The 14,116-nt window shown below is 41.3% G+C and overlaps 1 protein-coding gene across 1 annotated transcript in view; it reads left to right on the top strand.

The window, feature by feature from the left end:
* Positions 1 to 14,116, top strand: part of LOC145415396 (prolyl 4-hydroxylase subunit alpha-2-like) — a 77,627-nt gene that overhangs the window by 53,260 nt on the left and 10,251 nt on the right. Inside the window, exons 4-5 of the mRNA XM_080284680.1 lie at positions 6,739 to 6,861; positions 12,247 to 12,417. Of these exons, the coding sequence (XP_080140806.1) occupies positions 6,739 to 6,861; positions 12,247 to 12,417 (294 nt within the window). The remainder of the gene's footprint in view (positions 1 to 6,738; positions 6,862 to 12,246; positions 12,418 to 14,116) is intronic.

The following is a 14,116-nucleotide window of genomic DNA, read 5'->3' as shown; positions in this document are numbered from 1 at the left end:
CTCTCTGTCTTTACTCCCATCTCCCTCTCCATTTTTTATTCTCTCCCCCCTTTTCTCCATACCTTCCCCATTTTTCGCCCTTTTCTATTGTTACCTGTCTTTGATCGTTCTCTCTCTCTCTCTCTCTCTCTCTCTCTCTCTCTCTCTCTCTCTCTCCGGTGTTTCCCATTTTCCTTCCTCCTCTGTTCCCTGTCGCTGCTCTTTCCCCCATTCGTCGTTATCTTCTCTCCCTTTTTTAGACCCACGTTCCTCTTTTTATTTCTCTTCCTCACTTTCAAAGCATGTGAACATACATACGCTTAAATCACATGTATTCAGATTCTGCCATGAATTCAGGAAAGTTTGCCGTTTGTGTTACCTTCAATATGTATGCATTCTAGGTTCAAAGATATTAGTGATTTGTCCTATTCCTTCCAGCACCAGGTTGAGAAATTCGACAATCTTCTTTCCTTCTTTTTTTTTTTTTTTTTTTTACTTAAACGGCTTTGCATTGCTGCTGTGTCGATTCCTCATGAGACTAAATGCTTTGCAAACAATTGTTTCTAGCTCCACGCTGACTAATTTTTTGTGGTCTTCTGCAGCCTCTTTTGTCATACTGTGTTAAGCCTTTTATCTCACGATTAGAGAATTGATCCTAAATTTCACCAATAAAATAATGCTGGCACCATATAAACCTGTGTAAGCCTTGTCTCTCACCTTCCTAAGAGGCAAAGTAAATAAGAACTTTAAGACATACTGATGATGGAAAGATCAACTAGGCATTCATAGGTTTAATGGAATAAAAAATTTATAGCAATGAACAGCAACAAGTAACAGTATAAAAAAGTGGTTTGCACATACAGTAGACTAGTAGCAGATCTGCAAAACATTACTCTTCTGGCTATACAAACGGATGTGATAACCCAGTGTGTGTGTGTGTGTGTGTGTGTGTGTGTGTAATTCACCGGGTCAGTCAGGATCACTTGATGGTCGTGATCGTCAGCTTTTACCCTCCCGGAAAGGAGCTGAGAGCTCATATAGTCCGATCTAAGGCCAAGGGTGTGACCTTCACACTCGCACACACCCGTCCCCTTGCTCAAGGGGGACAATAACCACCCACTTCGTCAGTGAAACTTCTCGCATCCTGAGCGAGGCGCAAACTCCCGTCTACCAGATGGCAAGCGAGAACGCTACCACTGAACCAGCGAGCGGTGTGTGTGTGTGTGTGTGTGTGTGTGTGTGTGTGTGTGACAAGAACAGTAAACTTCTACAGCAGTTATAAGCCATGTTACTCGCATGTGGCGGTTCCTCCTCTCCTTAATGTCTTCTTGAGGATTCTGGTTGCAGAGTAAATGAGGTGACGAGATGAGTGAAACTCACGCGACTCGACGATCTTATTGCATGATAACATTAATTCACTGGAACGATAGATAGCTCCTCATGAAACCGTAGTGTACGCATCTTTACCTTCTTTCTCTTCTTTGCATTACTGAGAGAGAGAGAAAGAGAGAGAGATTAAAAATGAAGATGTGCAGATTGGCCTGGGAGGAAGGTAGAGTCCCGGAGGATTGGAAGTCAGGTATAATTATTCCCTTGAACAAAGGAAAAGGGGAAAAAGAAGTGTGTGGTAATTATAGGGGCATTTGTCTTCTTAGTATAATAGGAAAAGTGTATGGTAAGATACTTATTGACAGAGTTAGAGAAAGAACAGAGAAATTAGTTGGAGAAGAACAGGGAGGCTTTAGGAAGGCAAGAGGTTGTGTAGATCAGATATTCATTCTTAGATCTTTAGTGGAAAAGTTTCTAGAGAAGGGAAAGAAGTTGTATGCAGCTTTCATGGATTTGGAGAAAGCATATGGCAAGGTGGATAGACAAGGATTGTGGAAAGTGTTAAGAATATATGAGTAGATGGGAAGTTGTTGAATGCTGTGAAGAGTATGTATGATGGTGCTAAGGCTGCAGTGCGTGTGGATGGTGAACTAAGTGAATTTTTGTCTTTGAAAGTTGGGTTGAAACAGGGATGTGTCATGTCTCCATGGTTGTTCAATCTGTACATGGATGAGGTAATAAAAGAGGTACAAGGTAGGGTAGTGGATGTTGGAGTGGCCCTGGTGAGAGAGGATAGTGTTTGGAAACTCCCTGTACTGTTGTTTGCAGATGATACTGTGTTATTGAGTGAAGACGAAGAGGAGCTGCAAGGCTTAGTGGATGAGTTTGAGAGAGTGTGTAAGAAACGGAATCTAAAGGTGAATGTAGGGAAGAGTAAAGTGATGGTCTTTGAGAGAGGTGAAGTCAGTGAATGTACAGCGAGGTTGGATGGTGAGGATTTGGAAAATGTGAGTACGTTTAAGTACTTGGGTAGTGTGATGAGTAAGGATGGAGGTTTGGAGGGTGAAGTGCTTGAAAGGGTACAGCAGGGAAGAAAGGTTGCTGGTTCTTTGAAAGCAGTGATAAGAAACAGGGAAGTGAGCATGGAAGTGAAAAAGTTACTACATGACAGTATTGTGATACCAACTCTAACGTACAGAAGTGAAGCTTGGACGTTGCTGGAAGGACACAAGTCAAGAGTGAGAGCAGTGGAAATGAGTTATTTAAGAGGAGCCTGTCGAGTCACATGGAGAGACAGCCTGACGAATGAGGATATAAAGGAGCGTTGTGGTGTTGATGTGGATGTGATAGGAAGCGTTATGAGGAACACACTGAGGTGGTTTGGCCATGTGGAAAGGATGGAGGGTGAAAGTCTGACGAAGAGAGTGTATGTGAGTGAGGTGGAGGGGGGAAGGGGGAGGGGGAGGCCGAGGATGTGATGGAGGGATTGGGTGGAGAGGTACATGAGAGAGGGGTGTGTGAGTTGGGAGCAGGGCAGTGAAATGGCGGGGGAAAGGGCGACTTGGAGGTGATTTGTTTGTGGCCACCCCAAACGGGATTGAGGCGTCTTGCAATAGATAGATAGATATTCCTACTCATACTTCCTTATAATTGTGTTTCCTCGTACATTGTCAGAAAATAGGACTGCATGTTATTTTATAAATATATATATATATATATATATATATATATATATATATATATATATATATATATATGTGTGTGTGTGTGTGTGTGTGTGTGTGTGTGTGTGTGTGTGTGTGTGTGTGTCATCTCTACAGTAACTCACTGTAGAGATGCCATATGATCTCTACAGTACACTGAGTGACAAGCCAAATGGCTTCCTGTACCCAGGAAACCATTTACTTCGCTTGGTGGTAACCATATAACCGGGGATTTTGGCAGGGTTAAGTGTCCTTCAGATTTCCCTTTCTAAAATCACTTAATCAAGGCAGTTGTTTCAGAAAGCCTCGGAGGGCCCAATACCTGCCAAAGCCCTAACCAAATGGGCAGATTCGCTTGGCCATATGGAATGTGAGAGGTGTGAATGAGGACAGCAAGAGGGTGGAAGTGGTGAATGTGTTCAAGAGTGCAAGATATGCAGTGATGGCAGTGTGTGAAACGAAGATGAAAGGGTGTGAGGTGGAGGAGTGGGAGAGTGTGAAACATTGTTACCGGATCTAGCATAATTTTATATTTTTAGCATAATCTGATGTTAATTTCATAGGCTAGCACAATATATGGCATACTCATGAATGTAAAATAATTTTGGCATAATTTTGGTACATTTGGCATGAATATAGAATTATTTGAGAAAAATGAGAGAAATAACAGTGGAATATGAAAGCAGTAATAGATATCCAATGGAAACAAACAGTCATGTTTATACGACAGTAGCTATTATTCCATGTTTCATAGACAGTTGAGTTTAGTGTGTAGTTTTAAGGAGCTTCAGTATATATAAAAAAAAAAAAAAATTAGTCTTGTTTATGAGTTGCTAATTGGCTGTGATCATGGGCTAATCTTCTTATTCAGTCACCTTTATTAGCTAATAACAGAAATCTTAACAGACATAATTCCTTGTAGTTGAGTAGTGATGGACTTTTTTTTTTTCATTCAAATGCCGGTAGCTAATGGTCATAAGAAAATATTATGTAGACAGTAGAAGGATTGTGAAACCGATCTCATCTCAGTCAAAAAATTTTTAGCCTTGTTTAATCTGTTACAACTGAAAGGCAGTTTTATGTTCTTATTCAGTACTATCTCCAATGAGATCTGTGCAGTGCAGTTGATCTGTGCTATTACTAATGCTTGTTGAGGGCTGTATGATAGTTTACTGTGAAAAAAAAAAAAAAAAACTAACTCTGAAAGTTAGCATAAAGTTGGCATAGTATTGTCACCCCAGTAGCATAATTTTGCTGGTCTCAGCATAATTTTAAATGGAGTCTAGCATAATTTGGCAATGGAGATCTGGTAACACTGGTGTGAAATGTGTAAGATCGGGCATGAATGGGCGAGGAAGATGCAAGGAAGGAGTTGCTTTGTTGATGAATGAGGTATGGCAGTGGAATGAGAGACTACAAATCTGTCAGCTCGAGATGTATGTATGTCAAGTTCAAGTTCGAGAAGGTGAATGTGGAGGTGATTGTTGCGTATGCACCGTGTGAGGACAGGAATGAGAGCGAGAAAGACAGGTTTTGGGATGACCTGGATGAAGTAGTGGGAGAAATGCCCAGGAACTATGAGGTAATCGTAATGGGTGATATGAATGAGAGAGTAGGCACTGGTGCTGAGGATAACATAATGGGTTGTAATGGAATACCAGGAGAAAATGATAATGGGAAGTGGCTACAGGATATGTGTCAGGAGAGGAGGTTGTGCATGTGTAACTCGTACTTCAAACACAAAGATGCACATAAATATACATGGTATAGAGGGAACGGGGTTCGTGCTGGAAGAAGCCTGATTACGTGCTAGTAGAGAGGTCGATGATGGGAATGGTTGCTGATACGAGGGCCGTGAGAGGACGATGTGGAGGTCTGTCTGATCAAATGATTGTGGTATGCAAGATCAAGCTGAGAAGATTGAGGTGGATCAGAAGAGAGAGGAGCAGTCAGGGAGAAAGACTGAAAGTTGAGAAGCTGAGAATCAAAGAAATGGCAGATGATTACAGGACCAAAGTAAAGGAATAGTTAGAATCGGTGAATTGGATCGAAATGGATCTGGACAGCCTGTGGAACGCATAATGGGATTGCTTAGTTAGGACTGCAAAAGTGGTGTGTGGTGCGGCAAGACTAACAACAAAGAAGAAAGGTACGGCATGGTGGGATGAGGAGGTTAAGAGAGCAATGGAGGAAAAGAGGAAAAAGTGGCTAAAGTGGTTACAGGACAGGGGTTCAGTTGAAATCAGAACTGAATATACTGAGAGCAAGAAGCACGTAAAGAGACTAGTGAAAAGGAAAAAGGAGGTAAATGATGATCTAGGAAGAAATATGAATGCAAACTACTCTGAAAATAGGAAGTTATTCTGGAAAGAGGTGCGGAAATGTAGAAGTGAAAGCAGAATGAAATGTGATGGTGTGAAGGATGTAGGTGGTAGATTATTAACCCATGGGGATGAAGTAAGCACCAGACGGAAAGAATATTTTGAAAGCCTGGTGAATGGGAATAGAGAGAGCAGAGCCACTGTAAACATGATTGGTTTTGGGGGGGTGCGGAGAAGGAATGCAGTGCCAGGAGACGTGACACCAGCACAAGTGATGAGTGCTGTGGAGTGGCTGAAAAATGGGTTAGCATCTGGGGTTGATGAGGTGTATGCAGAGATGCTTAAGTGTAGTGGACAGAGTGGAATGAAGTGATTGTTGGAGATAAGTAAGGAGTCATGGATGAGTGAAACTGTGCCAGCAGAGTGGAAAAAGGCTGTGATTGTACCCCTGTACAAAAATAAAGGTGAGCAAAGTGAGTGCAAGAATTATCGTGGCATAAGTTTATTTATTATAGAGCAAGTAAGAAAGATAACAGAAGTCCTAATGAGTGATGAACAGGATGGCTTTAGGAGTGGCAGAACGTGTGTGGATCAAATATTTGCCGTGAGAGACAGCAGAGAAGGCTTGTGAGAAGGACCCTAAGGTGTTTATGACATTCATGGATCTGGAAAAAGCATATGGCAAAGTGGACAGAGAAAGATTGTGGAAAGTTTTTCGCATGTACCATGTAGATGGTAAGCTGCTAGGTGCCGTCAGGGAGGTTCTGTGATGGTAGCGAAGCATGTGTAAGGGTTAATGGGCATCTAAGTGAATGGTTCACGATCGGTGTGGGCGTACGACAAGGTTGTGTGATGTCCCCTTGGTTGTTCAGTATATATTCAGTATATGGATGGGGTGATGAGAGAAGTAAAAACACGAGTAACGGAGAGGGGGATGGCGTTGATAATGGATGGTGATGGATGGAATATACAAATTCTACATTCTTCTCCCAGGTTTTAAATATGAATTTCCGTATACATTCTGAATTGATTTATCATGGGTTAGAGTTAACCTCATCAGTCCGACGACGTACATCGTTTCTACATTCCGATTTTTTTTTTTTCAGGGAGATAATATTTCAAAATGTAAAGTTTTAAAGAGCCTTAATTGACTTCCTTGTTGATAAACATCTTTCCTAACTAAAATATAATCGTTTGGTGGTTGTAAAACTCTATTAAAATCATACCGATTTTAAGCGGAATTTACAATATACTATCCATCCATTTTCTAAAATCCAGTTCACAACGCCAAAAGTTCTTTCAAGTATGTCAATTTGCCCCATCCTATTTCCCTTTTTTGAAGTTAAATTAACGGTGTGCAGCGTTCCTTTAAGAATGTCACCCTGTTCCTGTCTTCCTTTCATTAGCACAACAGACTCTGGAAACCGAATAATGTCCAGTACTTCAAGGCACCCTTGTCTCCCGAGAACAATGATCAGGTGCCTCTGGACAGCACATACGGGCAGATGTGTCGCGGAGAGCATACACCGGTGAGTCATTTATGGCAGTAAATTAGAAGTGAGTACATTCTTAAATATGAGAATGTGAAGGTAAACACATGGTTTTTTTTTTTTCAAGAATACTCCCCCAGTATCCCTGCTTGTCGTAAAAGGTGACTAAAAGGGTTGGCGGAGGGTTAGAGCCCCTCCCCGGAAAACAACTAACTAAAAAGACAAACAATAAGCCTCGGACAAGGACTGACCAAAAGATGACGACCAAGGACTGGACAAAGGACATGGTAATCGGAACATGGAATGTAAGGGGAGAGAATGATGAGGTGAAAGAGAGAGAGATTGTCCAAGTGCTTGAGGGTGCGAAAGTTGATGTATGCGGAATAACTGATACGAAATGGAGAGGTGAGAGTGTGAGAGAATGGGACTATGGATGGGGTATATGTGCAGAAGTAGGTGAGAATGAGAGGGCAAAAGAAGGAGTATGTATAGATGTGAGTAAAAGATGGAAGAAGAGCATAAGAGAGTATGGATCAATTGGGTTAAGGGTTGTATGGGTAAGACTGAAAGTTGGAATACAAATGTGGGCGATTGTGTGTGTGTATGAGCCAGTGCAAGATCGTGCAAGCAGAGTGAGAGAAGAGTTCTGGTCAAATGTGGAAGTGTGCATGGAAAAGTTTGGAAGGAATGAGAGAGTGTTTTTGATCGGTTATATGAATGGTAAAGTAGGGAATGTGAAGGTGGATGGAATAGTTGGTCAGTGGGGTGTGCATGCTGAGATAGATGAGAATGGCAGTGCGTTAGTGGACATTTGTGCTGGGAGGGGGTTGGTGATAGCCAATACCCTCTTCAGGCACAAAATGATCCACAGGTATACATGGCGAGTGTTGAGAAGGGTGGGTGGTGAACTGAATGAAAGAAAAGCAATGATTGATTATGTGTGTGTGGATGAAAGGATGCGAAACTGTGTAATGGATGCAAGAGCTTATAGAGGTTGGGGGAGTGGACTTTCTGACCACTACTTGGTGGTGGCCAGAATCAAGACCCATTTAAGATGGAGAAATAGAAGAAGGGAAGGACGCGAAGAAGGAGTATTTGTAAGGAGAATGGAAAGGTTACAAGAGGATGAGAAAAAGGCAGAGTATAAGAGAGAAGTGGAGGAACGATTGGGCAAATTATGAATTGGAGCAGATGGGGGACTTGGAAGCTGTGTGCAGGATATTCACAGAAGAAGTATGTGCAGCATGTGATGTGGTGTGTGGGATGAAGAGAAGACGGAGGGTGTGCAAGGAACAGCATGTTGGAATGAAGAGGTGAGACAGGCTGTGGCACAGAAGAAGAAAGCATACAATGAAAGGATGAGAAATAGGGGCGTGGAAGAAGTTGTGAGGCGGAAGAGAGAGTTATATGTAGGAAGAAAAAGAGATGTGAAAAGATTAGTAAGAGAGAGTAAGAAGAAAGTGGATGAGGAATTTGGAAGGAACTTGAGTGTAAAGTGGAGGGACTGTAAGAAAATGTTCTGGAAAGAGGTGAAAAGAGTAAGACAGGGTGGAAGTGAAGTTAGCAGGGGAGTGAAAGATAAAAATGGTAGATTACTAGTGGAGAAGGGAGAAAAAGTGAGCAGATGGAGAGAACACTTTAAGGAATTGTTGAACATAGAGGATGGAAGTAATGCGAGTATAAGTGGCTGGGGAATGGCTGGGAGAAGGAGGAAGGTGAGAAGACAGAAAGAAATCAGTAGGATAGAAGTTGTGGAAGCAATGAAGAAAGTTAAATTGGGGAAAGCCCCAGGAATTGATGGAGTGTGTGGTGAAATGCTGAAGCATAGGGGAGAGATAGTAGTAGAATGGATCTGGAAAATGTGCAGATTGGCCTGGGAGGAAGGTAGAGTCCCGGAGGATTGGAAGTCAGGTATAATTATTCCCTTGTACAATGGAAAAGGGGAAAAAGAAGTGTAATCATAGGGGCATTTGTCATCTTAGTATAATAGGAAAAGTGTATGGTAGGATACTTATTGACAGTGTTAGAGAAAGAACAGAGGAATTAGTTGAAGAAGAACAGGGAGGCTTTAGGAAGGCAAGAGGTTGCGTAGATCAGATATTCATTCTTAGATCTTTAGTGGAAAAGTTTCTAGAGAAGGGAAAGAAGTTGTATGCAGCTTTCATGGATTTGGAGAAAGCATATGACAGGGTGGATAGACAAGGATTGTGGAGAGTGTTAAGAATATATGGAGTAGATGAGAAGTTGTTGAATCCTGTGAAGAGTATGTATGATGGTGCTAAGGCTGCAGTGCGTGTGGATGGTGAACTGAGTGAATTTTTCTCTTTGAAGGTTGGGTTGAAACATGGATGTGTCATGTCTCCATGGTTGTTCAATCTGTACATGGATGGGGTAATAAAAGAGGTACAAGGTAGGGTAGTGGATGTTGGAGTGGCCCTGGTGAGAGAGGGTAGTGTTTGGAAACTGCCTGTACTGTTGTTTGCAGATGATACTGTGTTGTTGAGTGAAGACGAAGGAGAGCTGCAAGGCTTGGTGGATGAGTTTGGGAGGGTGTGTAAGAAACGGAATCTAAAGGTGAATGTAGGGAGGAGTAAAGTGATGGTCTTTGAGAGAGGTGAAGTCAGTGAATGTACAGCGAGGTTGGATGGTGAGGAATTGGAAAATGTGAGTACGTTTAAGTACTTGGGTAGTGTGATGAGTAAGGATGGAGGTTTGGAGGGTGAAGTGCTTGAAAGGGTACAGCAGGGAATAAAGGTTGCTGGTTACTTGAAAGCAGTGATAAGAAGCAGGGAAGTGAGCATGGAAGTGAAAAAGTTACTACATGACAGTATTGTGATACCAACTCTAACGTATGGAATTGAAGTTTGGACGTTGCTGGAAGGACACAAGTCAAGAGTGAGAGCAGTGGAAATGAGTTATTTATGAGGAGCCTGTGGAGTCACATGGAGAGACAAGCTGACAAATGAGGATATAAAGGAGCGTTGTGGTGTGGATGTGGATGTGATAGGAAGCGTTTGGAGGATTACACTGAGGTGGTTTGGCCATGTGGAGAGATGGAGGGTGAAAGACTGACGAAGAGAGTGTATGTGAGTGAGGTGGAGGGGGGAAAAGGGAGGGGGAGGCCGAGGATGAGATGGAGGGATGGGGTGGAGAGGTATGTGAGAGAGGGGGGTGTGAGTTGGGAGAGGGGCAATGAAATGGCGGGGGACAGGGCGACGTGGAGGCGATTTGTTTGTGGCCACCCCGAACGGGATTGAGGCGTCTGGCAATAGATAAATAGATAGATGATAAAAGAACATACTTGACCTTTTTGTATCATTGTTGACTACACTCATAAGTCTTGAATGCAAGCTGATCACATGTAAAAGTTAAAAGTGTTTCATAAAATGATCATCAGACATTTGGAGCCTTCTAATACCTTCGCTCCTTCATTGTTTAATCATACTGCCATGGGTGCAAGTATATATTTCATCGCTTTGTGGGAAAATCAGCGATGATCAGATTAGACCATCTGGTTTGCCACTGGAAGAACCAGAGTTCGATTTTCGGCCTCATTAGATTATTGGATAGTTATTTTCTCTCTCTCTCTCTCTCTCTCTCTCTCTCTCTCTCTCTCTCTCTCTCTCTCTCTCGCTTGTCCCTTTTCTACAAGGACACTGAGACATGAGAAAGAATAAATATACTGTTTGCATTAAAACTCTCAGGAAAATGATGTACTTTTTAGTTTACTGTTGCCGCTACGAAACTGTTTTATTCAGTCTGGTATTTACAGTGGCATACCGAGAAATTTAGGCTAGACCTACTGTAACAACCTCAAGTTTAGAAAATCCCAGTTAATGAATATAAAAGATTCTGAGAATAGCAAATGTATAGTACGAACTTGGCTCTCGGAAGGAAGATGTTAATAACAACTTTGCAGTCGATAGGCTTTCTTCCAAGCTCCCGCCTTCTCTTTGATATTTTCATGTCAGCGCCCTGGGTATGAAACAGTTTAACTATTTAATCAGCATATGTAGTTCTATCCTCCACAGATATGATCTGACTACTTCTCATATTACAGTATCCAGTAAGCAAAGAGTCAAGGCCCGCTGAATTCTCACGTGCTGCGGAAAATACCGTTAAAACTCTGGTTTGCTTATCATTTTATGATTTAAGGTTCACAAACACGATCTTTATTTTACAGTCACCCCTCTCGCAACTCAACACTGGTTTTGCAGAAAGATCAAAAGATCTGGGGAGAGCCTGTGCTCTACTTTTCATCTTGTTTCTGCAGAAATTACTAGGTATAACTTTGGATAATTTGTATCTTGTAACCCCTAGAATACTTTTGAATGAAAAGCAAAAGCCACGGAAAATTTTTGCACGGTCTTATTGCCACACCCACAGTGGCGGCCGATAGTGCTTGTACTTTACTGTGTTCCTCCCATTTATTCTATTATTCCCTGAAATATATTCAGATCCATTCATCTGTGGTTAGTCTTCTATATAACTTTAACTGTAACAACTAATAGCAGTTAATTCTGCCTCTCACAGTATTTCCATGTCACTTGACTCTTAACAATGTCTTGGTCACGGAGGGAAGGAAGGAATGGTAAAGAATTAGCACCAAGCCATAATATGGCTTTATGGCACTGTAGGAGCAAAGGGGAAAAGGGGAGCCAGAAAAATCATGGGAATATCTGGAAGAGAGGTAGAACAGAAGAGCAGAAGAGGACAGTAAGGAAAGAAAAACTGGAGACAAAAAGGCCCCTTTTCGTTTACTCTTACAACAAACAGGGATACTGGGGAAGTATTCTTTCTCCCTCCCCAGGGGTGAAGAATATATGCCGCTGACCGTGTACATATCAATGACTTATTTTCATGCTCAGTGTTATCAGTGGTAGCAAGCAATGACGTTCATCTCTGTGAAACTGTCTTCTCTTTCATGTTATAAAAATACAACAGTGTAATTAGTAAACTAAACTCTCATGAAACGAGGGTCAGCTTTGGCTGCAAGTTGTTGTTCTCAGGTCACTATACGTTCGTCTTCATCATCGTTAAGAAACTGGTCTACTTTGGAACTGGACATATCCACTTGGGAGGATTAGGTTGAACTTGGTCAGTACAAATTTAGAATAATCAGCTGAAGTAGAAAGTACTGTATGCTAATTTAGATCTGCATGGATTGTTAGGGCACACAAACTTAAGCTACATGAAAAGAGTTGAGCTACTGTGATAACGAAGTCCTGTCATTTCTTCTTTCTCTCTTCATAATTAATTCTCAGAGATCTACACTGATGACAATACTTGGCCACAGATCAGTATCATATAGTGGCAGTTGCAGCGGGTCTTCGACATTACTTTTCCAAGTCTATGGAGAGAAAACGAGAAGCGACAGGACTTTTGCTACATCGAGTACATGTAGGTGCGTTTGATGTGTCGCAGGTTGGTGAGTTGTCGCGGCTGCGATGTTACGTGAGCCACCGCAACGCTGCGTCACTGCGGCTGCGGCCAGTGCGGATGGAGCAACTTCATCATAACCCGGAACTCTATATCTTCTATGACATCATCTCCAGTTCTGAGATAGAACTAATTAAGAACGTCTCCAGAGTGCTGGTGAGATCAAACATAATACTAATAACCTATAAAGCCAGTGATAATTAACCCTTTCAGTCCACCGACATACTATACAGTCCATCCTATTCTTGCCACTAGATAATTGTAATCTACTTAAGGAGAACCTTTTAAGTGATGATGCTGATGAACATTAAATATAATTCTCCCAGCTCGAAGCATCTCCTAATGTGATTCACATCGTTTGAAGGTAACTATATAATACGTCATCAGAGTGAAGTGGTTAACTGTTCAAATAAATATTGATCTGGTGCCAAACTTCTGTATTTCATAAAGTTACTGAGTTCCGTCACAGTATTCTGGAACTTATTATTATTATTATTATTATTATTATTATTATTATTATTATTATTATCGTTGTTTTGTTGTTGTTATTATTAATATTATTATTATTATTATATTTTAGTTTCATATAATAATCATTTCTTGCCTGTTTTGTTGGCGTATATATTAATGATAGTTCTAATATTAATACTTCAATGTTTTAAGTAAACAGTACTATCAAAATGAATGACATGTTAAGGAAAATATAGTATTAACTTATCTCCTAATAACGATAAATATTTGACAGGTGTGTGTGTGTGTGTGTGTGTGTGTGTGTTTCTGTAGGTATATATATATATATATATGGATTTCTGTTTCTCTGTTAATCTTCCTTTTCTACAGTAGACTTACCCGAGTACAATACCTTTGTTTAAATAGCATTATAAGATTCTTAATTCCATCCCCATACCTACACTCCAATACTTATAAGAAAGCTGGATTTTCTTTCCCTTGTAGAGGCATGGGAAGGAAATCCTTAGCTGATTTACTTCCCCTCGTAAGGTGCTCGAAGGGAATGATTTTTTCTTAGAGCAGCAGAAATTATTAGAAACTAAAGGAATTATTTGACCCGTCTCTTCAAAAATTACTTCGCAATTTTTGCATGTTCTGTTGTGGTTCGTTGCCTTATTATCTCTGCCAGGGAAGTCGGGGGAAGTTATGTATTCATCTATGTTTGTTTGTCTGTCTGACTGTTTGTCCAGACGATATTTCCAAATGTTCTAAGTAAATTTCAGCGAAATTTTTTGGAAGGGTGGGACATGGACCAAGGAAGAGGTGAATAAATTTTGGGGCGGATCCGGATCCAGATCCGGAGTATCCCTCACAATATCTCCAAAAAATCTCCATGAGTTTCAATAAAATTTTGTGGAAGGGTGCACCGAGTGCCAAGAAAGAATTTACTAAATTTGCGGGCGGATCCTCTCTCCACGAATCCGGATCCAGACCGTATTTCCACGGATCGGGATCCGGATCCTCTTTAATGGTAATACTATTGGCGTAGGTATGCTCTCTCAGAGTGTTTTCTGGTATATATTTATAATGTTGAAGGAAGCTACTGTATAATTGTAACTTGCAATACTTTGGTGATAGAAACTCCGTGTACAAACAGCTAGATAAGGAGTTTATTATGAGCTCACAGTAAAATAGTCTGCCCGTCTTGGCTGCCTGCTAAGAACTGATACAATAACCCCTTCTTCCCAGGCTTCAGGTTCTGGGAAAGCGTGCTAGGTCAGCAGTTTTAGTGGGGGCATGTATGCATTGGGGGGGGGACATATAAACATCGGGGGTAGACATATTGTGGAAGGTTGTGAGCTTCTGTAACATAGTGTGTTGGATTTTAATGACTCGGCGTTGTGAT

The sequence above is a fragment of the Coenobita brevimanus genome, chromosome 102 (genome assembly GCF_032717465.1).
Source record: "Coenobita brevimanus isolate Jiangsu-jjx chromosome 102, ASM3271746v2, whole genome shotgun sequence".
NCBI classification, from domain to species: domain Eukaryota; kingdom Metazoa; phylum Arthropoda; class Malacostraca; order Decapoda; family Coenobitidae; genus Coenobita; species Coenobita brevimanus.
Note: the sequence above shows the minus strand (reverse complement) of the source record. Positions and strands in the feature narration are given on the sequence as shown.